General features: G+C 39.3%; 3 protein-coding genes across 4 annotated transcripts in view; all 3 read left to right on the top strand.

Moving 5' to 3' along the window:
* Positions 1–3,583, top strand: part of pias1a (protein inhibitor of activated STAT, 1a) — a 48,847-nt gene extending 45,264 nt beyond the window's left edge. For both annotated transcript variants that reach the window (XM_027137031.2, XM_027137032.2), the window contains exon 14: positions 13–3,583. In XM_027137031.2, coding sequence (XP_026992832.1) covers positions 13–279 — 267 coding nt within the window. In that variant the 3' untranslated portion in view covers positions 280–3,583. The remainder of the gene's footprint in view (positions 1–12) is intronic.
* A 3,665-nt stretch (positions 3,584–7,248) lies between these two features.
* On the top strand, positions 7,249–10,617 carry rxfp3.3a1 (relaxin family peptide receptor 3.3a1). The gene has a single exon (XM_027137033.2). The coding sequence runs from the start codon at positions 7,890–7,892 to the stop codon at positions 8,889–8,891; it is 1,002 nt and encodes a 333-aa protein (XP_026992834.2). The 5' UTR covers positions 7,249–7,889; the 3' UTR covers positions 8,892–10,617.
* A 4,554-nt stretch (positions 10,618–15,171) lies between these two features.
* uacab (uveal autoantigen with coiled-coil domains and ankyrin repeats b) overlaps positions 15,172–20,521 on the top strand; it is a 46,786-nt gene continuing 41,436 nt past the window's right edge. The window contains exon 1 of the mRNA XM_047819449.1: positions 15,172–15,369. Coding sequence (XP_047675405.1) covers positions 15,322–15,369 — 48 coding nt within the window. The 5' untranslated portion in view covers positions 15,172–15,321. The remainder of the gene's footprint in view (positions 15,370–20,521) is intronic.

Below are 20,521 nucleotides of genomic sequence, written 5' to 3'. Positions count from 1 at the left end.
TCTTTTTCTCAGCACTATAACATGGTGATGGCGGCGGCGGCGGCTTCGGCGTCTGAGGATCATGACCTCCTGCTGAACCGTTTCCTGCCATACAGCTCCTCTCAGCTCTTCCTGGACGCTCCTGGCACACCGGTGAGTAGCAGCAGCAGTGCAGTTCACGCCGCTCTCAACGTCAACCGCAGCAACAGCAACAGCTCTAGCAGCAGCAGCCTCCCCACGATCCCCCGCTCCGGCTCGGACATCTACAGCTCCATCCCCGATATCATCTCCCTAGACTGATCTACAACCTCGAGCTCCAAACAGACTCCGTACATTTGGTGTTGGGAGAGAAAAAAAAAAACACAATAGAAACCAGAAAAAAAAGAAAGTGAGGGGTTTTAATCGTTTTTCCTAAACGACGAACATTTGCTATGTACAGAGAACAAATATATTTTCAGTTTTACTTTTTGTATATATATATAAATATATATATATATATAAACACAAAAGACCTTTTTTCCTATTATGCGAATAACTAAGGTTTGGTTTTCTTCCATGGGAAAAAAAAAGAGACTTTTTTTTATTTCATCACAGATTGTTGTGTTGTCGTCCCCTTGATTATACTGTTATAATATTTTATATCTTTATGGTCTTTTGCTACATTATATTTAGTGTCATTTCTGATTCCACGTCGAAGGCGTTACCCTCCCACACAGGGACATGGCAGCGTGTTCGGCCGTCCCTCGTCCACATGGACGTTCCAGATGGACAGAGACATGCTTCTCTAGCACTGGCAGTGTTTTTCAGCTCGCAGATGGTTTTATAATACTTTTAAATTATATGAAGTATGTGAACTGTTAAGCATTTCTTTATCTTCAGGAATCTGCTGTCTCCTGCCATTGCTTTTTCTCTTCTTCTTAATTATATTACACTTATTTATAATTAAGAGCAGATGCATTTTGCTCTGATTGTACTGTCATCTTTGTAGAATTTGTGCTAAACACTTTTTATATTTCAGACCACTTTTTTTGCACAATGCCAAAAGCGATGCCACAGAAAATTACTTTGCTTTCTTTCTATCTTTCTTTCTTTCTTTCTTTCTTTCTTTCTTTCTTTCTTTCTTTCTTTCTTTCTTTGGGTTTTTTTTTCTGAGGTGATTAAGGAAGTGTGTCAGCTCAAAAGATATCTAGTGGTTGGAAACTTGTGTGTGTGTGTGTGTTTTTGAGCTGATGCTGCGTTTCTGTACCTTACACACATTTTCACTTTACTCTGCTCTTCTGTGTGTGTGTCTGTGTGTGTGTCTGTGTGTGTGTCTGTGTGTGTGTGTGTGTGTCTGTGTCTGTGTGTGTGTGTAAGAAGCTTTTATAAGATGCCTCTCCCACCAGACCTTAAGCTTGTCTTTCAGCTTGTGAATTGATCAAGACATATCTGAACGATTGGATTCATTTAATTTGAGAACACCTACGCCTCCTACTCACCGTAGTTAGACTAAAATTATAATAAGAAATCAAATGAATCTTTGATGTTGAGAAATACAGCTAGATAATTAGTCTAAACACTCAGAAGCTAGCAACTGGTGTGATTACATTTTGTGCATGTTGTGAGCTGCTTTTTCTCATCTAAAAAATAAACTCATGAGAACGCAGCCCATGATGTGCTGGAATTTACACAAGACATCAGTAATGAATGTCACTTTGTAAAATGATTGCAAAATGAGCAAAGGTGTCTAATCTGGCAAACACACGAACGATTTAGCATCAAATCCGATGTCCTCACAAACTGTTCAGTCTTTAGACAGGAGTTAGACAAATAAAAAGGAAAGGAAGACGCTCAGTTATGTCTTGCAATACAATAGAGTCTATGAACACACACACACACACACACACACACTAAAATGGCTTCATCTTAGCAGATGAGAGGTCCATTTAAGAAACAGACCAAGCATATCATTACCATTTACTCCATGGTTCAAGGTTCCTCTGTGGGTTAAAAAAAAAAAAAAAAAAAGTTATTTATTAAAATAATTATTTAAACTAAGAAAGGTTAATTTAAGGGGGAATGTTAACTGTACCTCACTTTGCTTGACCTCATTTGGGATATCTAAAGGTGTGTGCGCGCTTGTGCGTGCGTGTTCGTGTGTGTGTGTGCCTGCGTGTGTGTGCGTGTGCGTGCACGTCTTTCTCATTGCTTGAGATCTTGTTCCATCCCCTTAATTGCATTTCTAGCTGAGATCATTATGACAGGCTTTTCTTCTTCTTGTTCAGCCTTCATAGTGTGACTGACTGATTGTTTTCGTGATGGTCCATATTTCCATCACCTCCTAAATGCTTTCTTTGCTTTTTTACTGTTTAAAATGTCTTCAGTATTTTCAGCTCTGTTTTCACGCCCTGACCTCATAGTGTTTCGTTCATTTGATTGCTCAATATCTTACACAACAAATACCTTTCGGGGCTGATTAATCCTCTGTGTCAGTCAGCTGCCGAGCTTTAACGTAGATAGCTTTGTAAAGGAGAGAAGGAGTTCATCACACGGTTTAACGTGTAATGACGTGACTGACCTACATTTTAATAATAATCCCATTTGTTTTATTTATATGAGAGAAATGAATCTCTTGTGTAAAACAATGCATTAACTCCTACAAATATAAGCTTTATTATATTCTAGACAAACTGACGATTGCAGCCTCTTGTGCTTTCAACTCCTGCAGTAATGTTCTAGTTTTGTATTTAAATATCCTGCTCTCTGACAGTGTTAAAGACCAAACTTCTGGTCATATTTGCTCAGTATCTGAGGCTGTGGGTCTCGTCTGCACCATCAAACCAAGGTGAAGTCAATAAATAGGGCTGTTTTTGTTTTTGTCCTTTTTCCTTCACCATAAGTTAATAAATACATCATCAACATGGTCATGCAAATTTGATTTGAATCATAGTTCTTGACTTCTCTGCTCACTCCCTCTGGACATATAGCGGATTAAATTATTTACCAAGTTTATAATAGATGATTTGCTTCATAGCAAAATCTCAACCCATGTTTCATCAACTTGATGTCAGTTTTTTGTTATTATTGACAAAGGGAAGTAGTGTGTGTGTGTGTGCATGTGCGTGTGTGTGCGCGTGTGTGTGTGTGCGCGTGTGCGTGCGTGTGTGTGTGTGTGTGTGTGTGTGTGCGTGTGTATGTGTGTGTGTGTGTTTTGATCTGATTTATTTGTATGTATTTGTATTCCAGCCGCTGGAGCATCACATCAAAGCGATTACTTATATATTTTTTTCAAATGCAAAAAACAAACAAAAAAAAACTGTGCTATAAAGTAGACTTTGTGTCTGGGTCAGATATTATTTTATTATTATTTTTCATTTCATGTAAGCTGACATCTGTGCTCACTGCCTTAAACTTCACTTCCTCTGTCTGTGGCATGTCCGGTAAGAGAAACGAGCTTTTAAAGGAGATGTGGAAGAGATATTGTATAGTAGAACAGTGTCGGTTTGTATAAAGACCTAAGGGAAAAAATATTTATTACATGCATTGGAAGAAATTGTTTACTTAATAAATGTTACCTGTTTATTTAGGGACGTTTAGATGTAATAAATACATTGAGTTAAACTTTTGAAGGCCTTTCCTTTTTTTATTTCAGATAAATATGCAGATAAATATTTAGAAAACAGAAATCTACAGTTTATAATCGCTTTTATTTATTATTCATCTAACGCTGCATATAATGGCTAAAATGATTGATAAACTCTATTGGTTTGAGGATATAAACAGCAGATATAGTTTTCAAATAAGTCTCACATTTACAGATGTAAAGACTTGTAATTTTTATAGGCTTTTATAATACCTTAAATGGAGAGAATGGTGGCTTAAGAGTTCACACATTTTGCCTCATACATCCAGGGTTTGGGGTTCGATGCTCACCTCCATCCTGTGTGTGTGGAGTTTACATGTTCTCTCAGTCCTTCAGGGGTTTTTTTCCGGGTTCTCCATTAGTCCAAAGACATGAGTTGCTGATTGGCGTCTCTAAATTGTTCAGTGTGTGTGTGTGTGATTGTGTTTTATTGTACCCTGTGAGTTACCCTGTACATTGGAGCCCCAGCCATGGTGTTCCCTGCCTTGTACCCTGAGTCCCTGGGAACAGCTCCAGGTTCCTTGTGACCAGAATACAGAAAATGACATGTACTGTAAATGAGTTTTAAGAGAAACTATTCACATGGTCCAGATTTAGACCAGAAAGATTTCCATTTAAACAAACTAAACAGAATTTGATGAACCTTAAATACAATTAAAGTAAAGTATTTCTAAAAACCACACGTTGCAACTGACGCCATACCACAGCGACCTGTTTCTGCCTGTCGAGCAAATAATTGCACAAGTTCTGAACCACGAAATCAGAAATGAACCTAATGAGCATCTACTTCACAGGGGCCTCTTAATAGTTGATTATGACGCAGTATGAAAGTATTAAGATGCCTGAGTTGAACTGAACTGAAACAATATTCCTTGCTTCTTGCTTGTCAGGTTTAAAAGTGTCAATTCCCAAATATTGAAAAATGTTCCTTAAGGAGCTTTTCTGAGGAATCAAATGAAACAAGGTTCTCGGATCTTGCCGCTAATACCAGTGTAACAGCAGGTGGCAGTAAACACCCTGTTTTGCTTCCTGTCTCTCTCACTCAGAGCTGGATACCAACAGTAAATAGATTTATGCTTGTCATACGTTTTGAAAGTATTTATAACCTGTGCATATAAGGATTAGAATTAGAAAACACTGTTACTAGACAATTTCAACAGTATTATTGGTTATTCTATAGGCAAATTATTCTATTTGTAGGCCTAAGGACAAGCATGGTGACAGAGCTGAAGCACCTTTATAACAAAAGACTTATTAAAGTCACTGTCAATATGCAGGTGCTGGTCATATAATTAGAATATCATCAAAAAGTTGATTTATTTCAATAATTTCATTCAAAAAGTGAAACTTGTATATTATATTCATTCATATTTCAAATGTAGGGTGGGCACGGTGGCTTAGTGGTTAGCACGTTTTGCTCACACCTCCAGGGTTTGGGGTTTGATTCCCACCTCGGCCTTGTGTGTGTGGAGTTTGCATGTTCTCCTCGTACCGACTCCGGTTTCCTCCCCCGGTCCAAAGACATGCATGGTAGGGTGATTGGCATCTCTGGAAACATTGTCCGTAGTGTGTGATTGCGTGAGTGAATGAGTGTGTGTGTGCCCTGCGATGGGTTGGCACTCCGTCCAGGGTGTATCCTGCCTTGATGCCCAATGACGCCTGACGCCACAGGCTCCCCGTGACCCGAGAAGTTCGGATAAGCGGTAGAAAATTAATGAATGAATATTTCAAATGTTTATTTCTAATTTTGATGGTTATAACTGACAACTAAGGAAAATCCCAAATTTCATTATTATTTCATTCATTATCTCAGAAAATTTGAATATTACTTAAGACCAATACAAAGAAAGGATTTTTAGAAATCTGGGCCAACTGAAAAGTATGAGCATGTACAGCACTCAATACTTAGGTGGTCAGCAGCAGGAAGCATGAAGTGCTCAAAAACTTCCTGGTATACGGCTGCGTTGACCCTGGACCTCAGAAAACACAGTGGATCACCAAAGGAAATGCAAAATTTACTTTCATCAGAGGACATAAATTTGGACCAATCAGCAGTAGTCCAGTCCTTTTTGTCTTTAGCCCAGGTGAGACGCTTCTGATGCTGGCTGTGCTATGCTTCCTCCTGCTGACCAACTTTATGGAAATGCAGATTTAATTTTCCAACAGGACTTGGCATCTGCACACAGTGCCAAAGCTACCAGTACCTGGTTTAAGGACCACGGGATCTTAATTGGCCAGCAAACTCACCTGACCTTAGCCCCATAGAAAATCTATGGGGTATTGTGAAGAGGAAGATGCGATATGCCAAACCCAACAATGCAGAAGAGCTGAAGGCCACTATCAGAGCAACCTGAGCTCTTATAACACCTGAGCAGTGCCACAGACTGATCGACTCCATGCCACGCCGCATTGCTGCAGTAATTCAGGCAAAAGGAGCCCCAACTAAGTATTGAGTGCTGTACATGCTCATACTTTTTAGTTGGCCCAGATTTCTAAAAATCCTTTCTTTGTATTGGTCTTAAGTAGTATTCTAATTTTCTGAGATACTGAATTTGGGATTGTCCTTAGTTCTCAGTTATTATCATCAAAGAAGTAAACATTTGAAATATACCAGTCTGTGTGTACTGAATGAATATAATATACAAGTTTCACTTTTTGAATGGATTTAATGACTTTTAACTTTTTGATGATATTCTAATTTTATGACCAGCACCTCTCTCTCTCTCTCTCTCTCTCTCTCTCTCTCTCTCTCTCTCTCTCTCACACTCTCACTCATTTTCTACCGCTTATCCGAACTACCTCAGCTACCTATCTCAGGCGTCATCAGGCATCAAGGCAGGATACACCCTGCACGGAGGCCAACCTATCGCAGGGCACACACACTCTCATTCACTCACGGACAATTTTCCAGAGATGCCAATCAACCTACCATGCATGTCTTTGGACCGGGGGGAGGAAACCGGAGTACCCAGACGAAACCCCAGAGGCACGAGGAGAACATGCAAACTCCGCACACACAAGGCGAACCACTCACTCATTCACTCACTCATTTTCTACCGCTTATCCGAACTACCTCGGGTCACGGGGAACCTGTGCCTATCTCAGGCGTCATCGGGCATCAAGGCAGAATACACCCTGGACGGAGTGCCAACCTATCGCAGGGCACACACACACACACTCATTCACTCACGGACAATTTTCCAGAGATGCCAACCAACCTACCATGCATGTCTTTGGACTGGGGGAGGAAACCGGAGTACCCGGAGGACACCCCCGAGGCACGGGGAGAACCAGCACCTGTAAAATGTTATCTCAGCAGTTTCACAGAACAAAATTGTAGGCCTAAAGTAAACTGTTGCTAGTTATTAAATCACCCTGTACTTTAACCAGTGTTTCAGCTCAGTACAGCACTTCTAAATCAAGTCAATTTTGTTTGTATAGCGCTTTTAACAACTGACATGGTCTCATACCAGCTTGCAGAACATAAAAAAACAAAAGGTTATTATAAAGATGAATATAATACAAAAATTCAAGATTAATATTAGATATATTAAATGTGTTTGTATTTGTCCCCAATGAGCAAGTCTGAGGAGACTCAGGTGACTGTGGGGAGGAAAAACTCCCTTAGATGCTAAACCTTGAGAGGAACCAGACACAAAGGGGAACCTCATCCTCATATAGGTGATGACTTCTAATGACCGATGCTTTGGTTTACATAACTTGTTGTGTCTTCGGTCAGAGCAGCAAGTGGCACATGGCCTAAGAAATCATTACCAATCACCTGACTCATCCCACTGAATCAGATCTGGTCACACTCCTGCAGCTGCCTCTTTACTTAGCGCACTAAGTGCAGAGGTTCACCTTCTTGAAAAGAACTATAGGCAAACGAATAACTCTTTTTCTCGATACAAAAGTTTTCTGTATTAAATTACAAGCCTCATACAAATTACTGAAGGTGGGCAGCAGATAAAATCACCTCTGAGACTTAAACCTTAAGACAGCCTTCATATTCTCGGGCTGTTATGTTCAGTCTCATGCTTTCTCATAAGGTTTGTGTCTTGACGCGTTTTGGCACAATTGCGCTTAGCTGCTATGAGCAGCCCAATAACCTGATGTTAAATCTTGATCTACTGTGACTTTGATGTAGACTTTGCGTAATAATTTCTATCTACCAATCGGTGCGGAAGAGAGGTGGAGTTTTAGGGTAACACGCGGACAAGGTGCTGGCGCGCACCACAAGCTTTGCGCTCAGATCGGCATCACGCCTTTAGTCCTATGTGCAGGTGCTATGGGGAACATCGAAGTGATAACGAACACCGACACGACAGAAGATTTCTTTCAGGGGGTCACAGAAAACAGTTCATTAAGTTTTGGAAGTCTGGAGGACATCGACGTGTCTGCTGATGGCAGTCTGCTCCTGCGCTGCTTTATCTCCCTTACCTACGTGGTGGTATGTACCGCGGGTTTGGTGGGCAACCTCTTTGTGCTCGTGTTTATCCGGGCGAGACAAGCGCGCAGGAAATCCGCAACCAATGTCTTCGTGCTCCATCTGGCCGTCACGGATTTCCAGTTTGCGCTCACGCTGCCGTTCTGGGCTGCAGACGCAGCTCTGGACTTCAGCTGGCCGTTTGGCGACGTCATGTGCAAACTCGTGCTCTCGGTCACGGTGATGAACATGTACGCAGGTGTGTTCTTTCTCACTGCCATGAGCGTGGCGCGGTACAGGTGCATGGTATCTGCGCTCAAAGAGCGCGCCGGCGGCCGAAGCGCACGCTCCTCTGTCAAACTCGTAGCCGCTGTGTTGTGGTTGCTGGCCACCGCTGCCACCGCGCCTACGTCCATCTTCTCCACGGTTAACGAGGTGGCCGGGGAAAAGCTCTGTCTTTTACGTTTTCCGTACGGGCAGCGTTGGTTGGCTGTGTATCACTTGCAGAAAATCCTGCTCGCCTTTGTGATACCCATGGCCATTGTCTCCATCAGCTATCTGCTTCTATTGAGGCTTGTGCGCCGTCACAGTTTGAAGTCCAGAGCGCACGTCACCCGCTCGGTTGCCCTGGTGGTCTTGTCCTTCTTCCTCTGCTGGATGCCCAATCACGCCGTGACGCTGTGGGGAGTCTTAGTGAAGTTAAACGCCGCGCGATGGAACAAGGCATACTACGTGGCGCATACCTACCTGTTCCCTCTCACTGTGTGTCTGGCTCACGCGAACAGCTGCTTAAACCCGGTTATATACTGCCTCACACACAGAGAGTTCAGGCGGAAACTGAGACACTTTTTTCTCCGTGACTGAACACGCACACGCGTGACTGAGGAGCTGTTTGTGCCTCCTGTACGCACCGAAGTGTGTTTCTGTGTCGTGTCCTACAAGTGATCGTAGCTCCGTAAGACGAAGAAAAACGTGTTTTCCACAAGCTGCTTCAATATTTTGTGCGTAATGACGTGTAAAATGTTTGTTATGAAAACACTCGAAAAGCAGGACAAATTCTAACCTTAATCTCAAAGAGAGATTGAAGTCCAAATGCCTGGGACCAAAACTGAATTAAAATTTTTTTTAATGTTATAATAAAAACAAATAAATTAAATGTTCAATATCTTGAATATTTAACATTTTATGTTTCTGCACATTTTCTAAATCCCTATTTTAAGTTGAGCGTAAATGTGGTATTGACCATTTTAACTGCTTTGTTGTACAACAGGTTCAATTTTTCCTCATGCCCAATCTACGCTGATGGATTTGATCAAAAATGTATCTTAGGTTTTTCTATAAACTTGTGGAGTCAATTCAGCTTTACTGAATTACTAAGAAATTATTACATTTATGTAGATATTTAAAAGATTCTACTTTTCGCTTAAGTTGTTGTCAGTAATATAATTTATAATGATTATTTTTGTACTGTATTAACCTGCTGGGTTGTCTCAGATGTATGGAGCCCAATTTGTGTATATTATTGCTTATGATGGCATTATTTATTTTATTTTTTTAAAGGGAAAAAAACTTTAAGAAAAAAAAAGATAATCTCAATAAGGTTTGTTCCGCTAATTGAAATAAAGGTACCAAAATAGAGGTAGCGAACCTCTGTATGTGCATCAGTACGGTCAGTATGGTATTACCCCAGCATCAAGAAAACTTACATTTTGGTGCTTTTATTTCTGAGCTTCTCAGAAAGCTAAATCCTAGTAATATGCTAGTAATCAGAAGAACATCTGAGGAACTGACCTTATTTTGAAAGAGAACCATAGTGAGAATGGTGAACTTGGAAAACTGTGAAGAGTAAAAGTTTACTTTCCAGTTGAGAGAACTAACTGTGTCTCCCAAATGGCTGGGATACACATTGTTATCGAACCGGATGTCTTTAAATGTTAATCATGGTCACGTAAACCTTTGCTTGATGTTGCTATAGTCACCCAAATGGTCACTTTAAATGGTAATCACGGTCACGTACCCTTTGTTAGTGGCGATCCTTGATGTCCTGCTGATGTCCGGCATTCTTGCAGTCTATACACCGACACTTCTCCGACAAGTCTTTGATATTCCTATAAATAAACCCCAAATCACTCATGTGTGGCATAATCAGAAGTATATAAAAAGTGGACATTTATATGACGTCTAATAGACTTAATCAAGCTGTGCAGTGGTAATGAGCTTGATATTATCGTGACCGTGTCAGATCAAGCTGTTTTTTTATTTACACAGATAATGACCAGAAGCTTATGAATTTAAATAAGAGAACCCACAGTAACTCAGCAACTATGTTATGATTGGATTCTGCCTCATTTGCCTGTAGGACACATTCAATGTGCATTTTCCTTTTCCTGTCTAAGGAAATTGGTGATTCCCTCAATCTCATTTCACTGTATGCTTCCACTGCGGCACAGAAATTGTCTACACCATTTAATTTAAAACCAGACCTCACAAATAATCAAGTTTATACAGGAATAAAAAGCAGGAGAAAATTGTCTGTCTGAGCCCTTTCTTGCTCTCCTCTGTTGTTCTGTTTTCCTTAAAACTTGTAGCATTTCAGCTGTGAATAAAGACGTCTTGGTCTCTGTTTTCAAGTGTTCTAGTTAGTTTTGGTCTCTTGCAGATTTTGCCTCACTCTCCTCTGGAGCTCTGGGTGCAAGGCATAGAAACACATCGAATACAACTCCAACATGGAACCAAGATCTCACACACATTCGCACACATATTCACACCAAGGAGCAACAATTTACAGCAAGTCCACCTACTAGCATGTTTTTAGGTAGAAGGATCAAGAGTGGAACGTGTGACTGAATCAACACAGATGTTAACCTGTGCTCAGGATCAAACCCAAGAGTGTTCTGATCTTTCACATTCTGAGGGTCATAGCAGTCTGTAGGGAAGCTGTAAAATGTAGCACATTTATTATGGGGAAAAAACATTGCCTTTGGTTTGACTCATCGAGACGTTCTAGTAGGATTAACACTGCTAATGCATCAGTTACACTCTGAGTGTTTTATGATCTTTGACTCACCTTATTGAACGGTGTAAATGTTTATATATCATAATGGATATTTAATGCTGTTAGTGAAGGTTCAGTACCGTCCCAGAACAAACCCAGTGTGTAAAATGATATTTCAGTAACCGTGTTTATAATTCTGTTTATACGTTTCTCTGCAGTGGTGCATCACAATGTGCATAGTTGTTAAGAGAATCAAATATTTTCACTGCTAGCGTTCAAGAGCCTTCTTTTCCAAGGGCTTCTTTTCCAAGTGCTGTTGAAGGATGAATACTAATCTGATGACATTTTACCAAATGCAGCTTTAAATGCTGCATAATTTAAAACCTAGTCCACATGGCCTAAATAATTTAGAGGGAAGTTTGGTTGTAATGTGACTTGATTTTGTCTGAAAAATGAACTGAATATAAATCATTACAAGTTGAATCCTGATTGTTGTACATATCCAGTTGATACACTGGAATAAGCATTACAAAGCATTACACATGTTCAATGCTTAACAGATTTACCAAAGTGGTTCATGGAGTTTTATCTCATTTTCAGCCAAAAGCCATTCTTAATATTTACACTTTTCTAAAGGCTTTTGTTCTGAAATCTCAGTTGATATGACTGCATTGTGAAGCATAAACACACATTGAAGTATTATGCAAACCTCTCTTAGACTGACACTATGAAGGAGTTTATATTAGCTGTTACATTCAATTCAAATGAAACTTTAGTGCCAGAATTTTCTTTCTGGGACTCCAGAACCTTGTCTGTGCTATGAAAGATCACACTTTATATACTGTTTACTTATTTAGGAACTCTTTGGTGCCGAGACTTTTAATGACATCTTATCAAAGAAATCCATAGATTCAAAGGTAAACAAAAAACATAATAGGATAATTAGCCTTCTCCAGAAAATTGAATGAAAATTTTTAATTATAGTTTTGATTTTGAACAACTCGACCCTCCTTATTATCTCCCTAATTTAGTCACCAGCCTGAACTTCCAGTTACGGAGGATGACAGCAAACGCCTGCTGAGACATGTGAAGCTAGACATTTGCATCTTTTTGAACAGCTGCTGATGCTGCATCACATGGCAGCTTGACACACCAGGAGGCAAGTGCAATCCGCCCTTCTTCCTCATAGCACGTGGCATCACTTTTGCCCAGAGAGTATGGCCCCATAGACCCTTTGACCAATCACTTAGTTATTCAATATATCTGAAATGAGATGAGATATTTGGTTATTCAGCAAGAGCTTTGAGAGAGTCACCCACAGTTGTAAACCACATGGTTTCTTCAGATTCTCATCTCGATAGTAAGGGATTAGACTGTATTATATATCCACAGCATGCTGCACCTTGTTCAGGACATTGCCCTCAAATAACAATGACCCACCACCTGTTTTTAAAAGGCACCAGCTATTACTTACTGTTTATTATAATGTTTTTACAGTTTTATGTGGTTACATATTATTCATTATTTCTACGTCAGTGTTCAGGGAATAAACTCCGGCTCTACCTGCTCCACCAGCCAGATTTGAATATTTTACAAAACTTCTATTTCTATATTTATAACCAATATGTCACATTTAACCTGTTTCTTTTTTGTTTTGGAGAAAATATTTTTATTCTTTGTTCTTGTTCTTCTTGTTATTATTATCATCTTTATCATCACATTAACCCCAGACCTGGCATCAGGGGAATCCTTGGCGACGGTGAACCTGAACTTTTAATGCAAAAGGCTGCCTGCAAATTTCGACTTTATTATTTGCAAAAAAAAAAAAAAAAAAGAATCTGGAAAGGAAAAACTGTTTTATATGTTTTTATGTTGCATATTGTGCAAGTCTTTACTATTTAGGTGAACTGTCTAATGGTCTTATAGTGTAGTTCATGTAATTGGACACATAGGACACCATATATGTATGGTGTCCTATGTGATTGGTGTCCTATGTGATTGGTTGATTGGCATCTCTGCAAAATTGTCCGTAGTGTGTGATTGCGTGAGTGAATGAGAGTGTGTGTGTGCCCTGCGATGGGTTGGCACTCTGTCCAGGGTGTATCCCGCCTTGATGCCCGATGACGCCTGGGATAGGCACAGTGACCTGAGGTAGTTCGGATAAGTGGTAGAAAGTGAGTGAGTGAGTGAGTGAGTGAGTGAGTGAGATTTTTTCAGGTTACAGACACTCTAGACTCTGGGCACACTTTCACTAAAAATGTTGAACTAAAGGCTGAACTTAAGTTAAGTGATGAAACTGGGCCTTAAGGACCACATTACCTGAAGTGCCATCTTCTACCTGCCTGTGTATCTCCCCAGCTCATAACCTCCATTTTTAATGCAGACATTTTCAGTGCTTTTTCCAGTGATTTTGTTTTTATATCTTGGCTTCAGTAAGTTCACTAGCTCAGTGGGGTTCAGTTAAGGAGAGTGATTTGAAAAATTGAGAACATTTTATTTTTTAAAATAGCTTTAGGAATCTTTTATGGTTTGGTGACATTGGTGCTTTTTTCCACTACAGCTTTGATTAAACCAAATAAACAGCACATAAATTAGAATAAAAGCTAATAATTATAAATCAAGTGCACTGATGGATTGATGGCACAGTGTTCTCAGCATATAGATGACTAGTAGAAATGAACCAGACAACATCACCTCTGTATACACTGTGAAAATGTATGTGTATGTTCTACATAATATAATAGTAAACCTGACTGTTTTCCAAGCTATTTAAAGAACAAATAGCTCCAGATTACACAATATGTATGCACAAGATGTGTTTTGTCTAGATGTAGAAAAGTATACTTATATTAATGTAAGCTTTGCTCTGGAGCTCTGCTATGTGTGTTGCTGTGACAAAATAATTTATCTCCTCATTTGTTCTCAATAAAGCAAGAAGAAAGCAACTGTGTGTGTGTGTGTGTGTGTGTGTGTGTGTGTGTGTGTGTGTGTGTGTGTGTGTGTGTGTGTATGTGTGTGTGTGTCCAGTTTTTAAAACTTTGTAATAAATATACAGTGATGTGATAAAGTGTTTTTCTTCCTGATCTGCTGGAAGACTTGCTGTGATAAACAATACCAAAAAATCCTGAAGGACAACTTGAGATCATCTGTTCGTGACTTCAATCTAAAGTGAACTTGGGTTCTGCAAAAGGACAATGATCCAAAACACACCAGCAAGTCCACCTGAATGGCTGAAGAAAAACAAAATGAAGACTTTAGAGTGGCCGAGTCAAAGTCCTGACCTGAATCCTATTGAGATGCTGTTGCATGACCTTAAAAAGGTGGTTCGTGCTTGAAAACCCTCCAGTGTGGCTGAATTACAACAATTCTGCAAAGACGAGTGGACTAAATTACCTCTACAGCGCTGTAACAGACTCATTACAAGTTCTCACAAATGCCTGATTGAAGTTATTAGGTTTAGGGGCAAACACTTTTTCACACAGGGCCATGTAGGTTTGGATTTTGTTTTTCCTTAATAATAAAAACCTTCATTTAAAAACCTCATGTTGTGTTTATTGTGTTATCTTTGACTAATATTTGAATTTGTTTTATGATCTGAAACATTAAAGTGTAACAAACAAGCAAAAAAAAAAAAAAATCAGGAAAGCGTCAACACTTTTTCACACCACTCTAGGTCCTTCTATTAAACATTCCACAGTGATTGTCTTGTCTCGAAATGACATTGCTTTGTCTTCTTCATTCGTCTGAAAGTCAATCAGATTTTCTCACACATCTGAAGCAGCCCAGTTTCTCAGAAAAAGAGTGAATAATTGACCTTTATCACTTTTTTTTTAATTAATAACAGCTCTCTATGACAGTAACAGTACGCATTGCGACATAAAGTATTAGTACAGAACTTATGCCTCATTCACTTCTCTAGGCTTTGGGTGAACACACACCGACACCTGAGTCAACAAGGCCTGCAGGTATGGGTGACGTCACCAGCAGGTTATCAAGCCACAAATGCGCACTGCACTGGAACAGACTAGGAAGTCCAGCCTTATGTTGTTTCTGATTGGTTACAGTTTGTATAGTTCCTCTTCCCCATTGGTGCAGTGACGTGACCGTCATGCTATTGGTCTTTGCGCTTTACGCGTCAGGTGAAAAATCCCAGTTTCTTGTTTGATGAGGAAAGCGCTTTTGCGTTCCAGGAGTTGTGTTGCACTGTACAAAGCTGTGCGTATTACTGAACTGGACTCAACTTTACACCTACATCTACACCTGTAAGCTTTACTCAGCTACAGAGACTTAGAGACAACCATGAAGAGTTTAAAGTACCGCTTGAAGAGGCACGAAGTCACCATCACAGTAAGTTTATTACATTTGTAAAAGTTGCCGTTTATGTGAATGGATGTGCGCTGTGATGGAGGCGCGCGTTATAATCAGGTATAGAAACTGATATTTTTTCTTTAGAAATAAGGTTTCAGTTTCAGGTTCAGGGACAGTGTGTTGGACTTGAGGATTTAGTTTGGACTTTTTGGGAATCTTCTCTTAAACATTCGCATTGTGGATATGATGAGCCCATTATGGCGCATGGATCTGTGCCTGGTTATGTTCGTTGTTTCTTCATGTTTCAGCATGTTGTAGCTTCGCGCCATGTAAAAGTGTCTTGTTTGTTTTATATTTCGAAATCAAAAACAACTATAAATAACTATAAATATTGACGACAACATCTTGTATCGTACAAGTATTTACTTATACAAGTGCTTTTGTATTGGAAATTGCGCATGGATTTATTTTTTATGGAAATAAACTTTCGAATAGTTACATATACAAACTTTTGCATGCTTATTTAAAACTCTGGCGTTAAAAAGAAAACAAACAAACGTCTTGAAAGAAAGAATAAACATTTAAACATGTAAAATCATCAGGGACAGAAGAGAAGGTGTAAAATTCATGCATCTAATATGAAAATGATTGAAGTGATAACTTGTCATTTCTACCTGTAGTGTCTTGCCTTATTAATGGACTAGTTTGGCACTGAAGCTTGGTTCAGCTTTTCCCACACTCATATATCAAACATTTGTCATCAGGTCTTGGTATTTTGTTGAGTTTTGCTGATTCACAGTGAATCCTGTAGTGTAATCCATATAGCTTTTAAATGAAAACATGCCTCTGTTCAAGTTAAAAATAACATGTGGATGTATCTGACAAGACATCAGCTAAATCATATGGCAAAATAATAAGCACATATGTTAGTCACAACCTTATAACCCGAGTTATAAAGGACGTGTCAGAAGGAAAGTGTGTGGCTGTATATTATATCCCTGATACGTGTCACAGAAGACCTGAAGTGATCTTTAGGTTAAAATAAATTGAAGAAGGGAAACCTTTGCAAGGGTCTGCAGTAATTTCATGAGCTTTGATTACTATCTGTGTGTTCCACATGCTCTCTGTTGGTTCTCCAGTGTCGTCGTCCTCCTCCTCTTCCTCCTCCTCCCAAAGACATGCTGCTAGATGGTTTGGTTGGTTCTAGATTCCTTGATATACCATGACCCTAACCAAGACAAACTTTTGTTATTGGTGAAAATGAATGAATAACATCTTAACTTAACCTACTTGGTGGGCTCTTTTTATTCCTTCTGATAATGAAAAAAAATGGGATTTGGGAAGTAATCAATCAAAAGAATCACATTATTTAAAAAAACGTACAGACATTCCTAGGAATTCTGGAGTAAAACGATTAACACTGAATGATCATGATAATTGCTTAATGTGTATGTGGGAAAACCAGTTCTTCAACTTGTAAGAGCACAGTTGGGAAATATGTCTAACGACTGACAGAAAAACAAGAACAAGGCCAGTGTTGGAGACTCATACAGCTCGTGGCTGTGCAGGCCTGGTGCTTGTGCTCCTCTTCAATTTCCATGTGAAAGAAAGCCGGAGCCGATCTTTGTGGGACAGAAGGCCACTTACTGAAAGGCCTTTTGTCAGGGTTGTGCTTTGAATGGAGTGAAAAAGCTCTCCCGAGCCATACAGAGCCACAGGGTTTGTAATGCCAGCTTTATCAGTCACTCTCAACCTTCTGGGATTTACCCAGCATGCAGCATTTTCTAAAAAGTGCTGTCATGTGGGCTTGGGTTAGAGGATTTTTCACCACATTTGCCTCTGCCTGTCCTTGCTTCATCCTGGGAAATGGTGAATAAGTCATGCTTTCTGAATGCATACATGTGTTAAGCTGCCTGTGACAAGTTGATGTTATATTTTGCACTCATGCTGGTGACCGAGTAAAGGAACATTTGGAGAAGCAGAGGGTTATAGACAAGTTGCAGGCGTACGTTTTGGACAGGACTAACTGTTACATGCCTTTTTGCTGAATTCTAAAGCCCCACTAAATCTTTTGCCTTATGAGTATCCAATATTGTATTAAATGCTTAGACTATATGTTGTGGATTCCGTGAGACAAATGTTCAGTATTATGGTTGGTGGCTTATTTTAGTTAAATTGTATTGTTAATGAAGTTAAAATTGTGACTACTTATAAGGAAAGGTATACTTCATTCTTTGCTTGTGGACACCCCAGAGTCGGACACGCCACTCAGAGGTCAGTCATGCCTCAGGACACCACACGGATTTGGACATTTTGTTCTGTGGGTAGTTGCTGCTTTGTTAAAAGGGATGCAGTAATGCGTCGTAATCCCTGGTGTTCACGGATTAGTGTATATTCAGCATTGCACAAATAACACGGAAGAGAGCCTACAGAGTAAACAACAGCTCCTGTAACCTTGTTCTTATAAGCAAGATGTGCTGGATGAGTGCATCATAAAGGTGTGTTAAATTTTTTATCAAAAATGACTGTCTATTGATTTGAAATCACAATTTTAGTATTTTGCCATTCTGCTGTTCCAAGGCAAATATTATGCTATAGTTTCTATAGAAAGCACTTATTCACATGGAGGTCTATAGTGAATGCCACACGCCAGTTACTTCTACTAAACAAATCATATTATTCAACACAGAGATTGATGATATGGAGAAAGTTTCCGTAAGTAGATTTATCTAACGCATATGGAAGGAGTCTACAGTCTCAGCACTTTGGAACAGTCAGTAAGCTTTCAGTTACAGGAGACTTTTCACAACTGGATTTTCCAAGTTGTGGTTTCTTCTATCTTTTCCATGAATACATAACTATAGATGGTTAGAAAGGCATGAACTGCTGTGGAATACAACACTTCAGAATGTGCTTTTTTTTTTTTTATAGGAAAATAATAAGCTTGGGTGTGGTCAGAGTAAACTCCCCTTGTAGTAGGCTGCATTACAGTATGAGGGGATTGATTACTTTTTTCTAACCTTGCATCGTCACACGTTTTATTCCTTACAAGCAGGAATTTCAATCATACACATTTTAAAGAACTGAAGGTGACTGGATCTGTACTTGGGGCTCAGTACTTAAATCCTCCTGCACTTTATGGATGCTGGGGACAGACCGACACCTGATGTGTCCAGAGCAGAACTAAGCTATAAGTAAGACCTCACTGATTGCTGATTCAGCTTTCTGCAAGCACAGAACATACTATGATAAGATATTCTCTGAACCCTCTCCAGGCCTCATACATCTGTTTAAAACTAGCTTGGCACTGTGATGTGTAATACTTCAGCATTCCAGTGTCAGAGAGAGAGATTTAAGAGCAATTCTGAGTACGAACAGATCTCTCTCTGAGCTATCTCACATCATATCTGAGAATCTTTCTTCTGAGTGAACAGTGTCAGTTTACGGTTATGTTTTTCAGTGATCTCACAAAAAAAAAAAAAATAAATACATGATTATATAATGCTGGACACTTCCCTGCATTCCCGATTGCATTGAGAAATCTGTACACAACGATAAGCAGCGTTAATTTTAAATATCTAAACCACAGAGTCCATAAAACCGTAACTTTCATTACATTATGTGAACTAAAGCAGAAGAATTTGGGTTGAGAAATGAAAAGGCTTTAACACTGTGGTGTCATGCTAACATTTCTTACAACGAATGCCTTAAAGGAACATTACGGAATAGTAACTTTCAATCACAAGTATCACAGGAGTCGAGCGAATGAAGAGGATCACACGAAGCAAGCAAAATACTTTGCATCAAGGAAAGCATGAAAGAATCATGCAAATAGGCTTCTCATAAATGCCTTAATTACAATTGAGTTTGGATTTAACATATAACTCATCACACATCACAATAAGTGCCTAAGGAGCAAAAATAAGTGCCTTAGTTACTTCACATTTATTACATATTTGGAGGCATTAATTCTAATCATTTAATTATTTTCTTGTTATTCTAACCATGAAGGCAGCACGTGCTTTGCTGTTTGAACCTAAATATTTGAATTTGAATTTCTTTTTTTTATTTCTATAAAACCGAGGCATTGTTCTTCAGTATTGTTCTTCAGCTGTATTTGTCAGAAAGTGTGGATAAGTGCTTAATGTGCCAAACATTTCCTGTTTTCACATTAGGAGTTAATAGCTATGGTGGATGTTCTGTATCTGGCAGAGATTTACAGAGTGTTAATGGATTCCAGAAATCATGAGAATTGTACATAACTTGTGAATTTCTTTTATAAAGACGATCAGTAAAGGCCGTTAGGGTAGATTTCTAATAGAGCCCTCAAAACACTGATTTATGGATTCAAACGCTTTAATTTAATCACCTTTTCTTTCGAGTGATACCATTTTGTAATTTTGGATATTTTGTCGTTATTACAATTCACACATTAAATATTCCTCCCAAAAGCAGTAACCAGCTTGACGCTGTTTTATTGTGATGTTTAAACGATATGCTCGACTAGAACCAAGGCAGGTATTAAATTCTTTTAGTGACACTGACTGATGTTTTACCTCCATTTTACCACAATTAAAAAATATTATTAAACGATTTAAAGTATTGGCACCCCTGGACGCTCGCCGGCACCGTTACAGCTGGTCGAGAAAAGATTTTGTTATGGAATTCATCTAGGTTTTGTTTTTGTCAGGCACAAAAAAACGTTCTGAAAAATATCTTAACTCGTTTATTTGGTGCCTATATTGGTGGGATATTTTAGCCAAGTGGTTAAGGTGTTGGACTACCACTCGGAAGGCTGTGAGTTTGAATCCCAGCACCACCAATTTGCCACTGCTGGGCCATTTGAGCAAGGCCCTTAACCCCCAATTGCTCAGTTATATGAAATGAGATTAATTGTAAGTTGCTCTGGATAAGGGTGTCTGCTAAATTATATAAATACATAAGTACTTGGTTATTTGCGTATTTGTGGCTATCACTAACAAGCACTGATGATGGAATGTAAAATAACTAGCAGCTGATTTAGATGTTATGCATTGTGCACTTCTATAATATGTTATCGGTTATTTAATGGCTCTCCACAAAACATCATCTATCAGAATGGTCTATTAGTGGTTTCTGGAGAGAAAAAGCTCCTCTGCTTGGCCGAGCTTGTATAAGACTGTTGCTCTGTGTCTGGCAGTGAGTTCTGAAG

The sequence above is a fragment of the Tachysurus fulvidraco genome, chromosome 1 (genome assembly GCF_022655615.1).
Source record: "Tachysurus fulvidraco isolate hzauxx_2018 chromosome 1, HZAU_PFXX_2.0, whole genome shotgun sequence".
In the NCBI taxonomy this organism is placed as follows: domain Eukaryota; kingdom Metazoa; phylum Chordata; class Actinopteri; order Siluriformes; family Bagridae; genus Tachysurus; species Tachysurus fulvidraco.
The sequence above is the reverse complement of the archived record's forward strand: the minus strand, read 5'-3'. Positions and strand labels throughout refer to the sequence as shown.

Excerpts from the sequence above, each read along its gene's own strand:
- rxfp3.3a1 (XM_027137033.2), top strand. The coding sequence starts at position 7,890 with ATGGGGAACATCGAAGTGATAACGAACACCGACACGACAGAAGATTTC.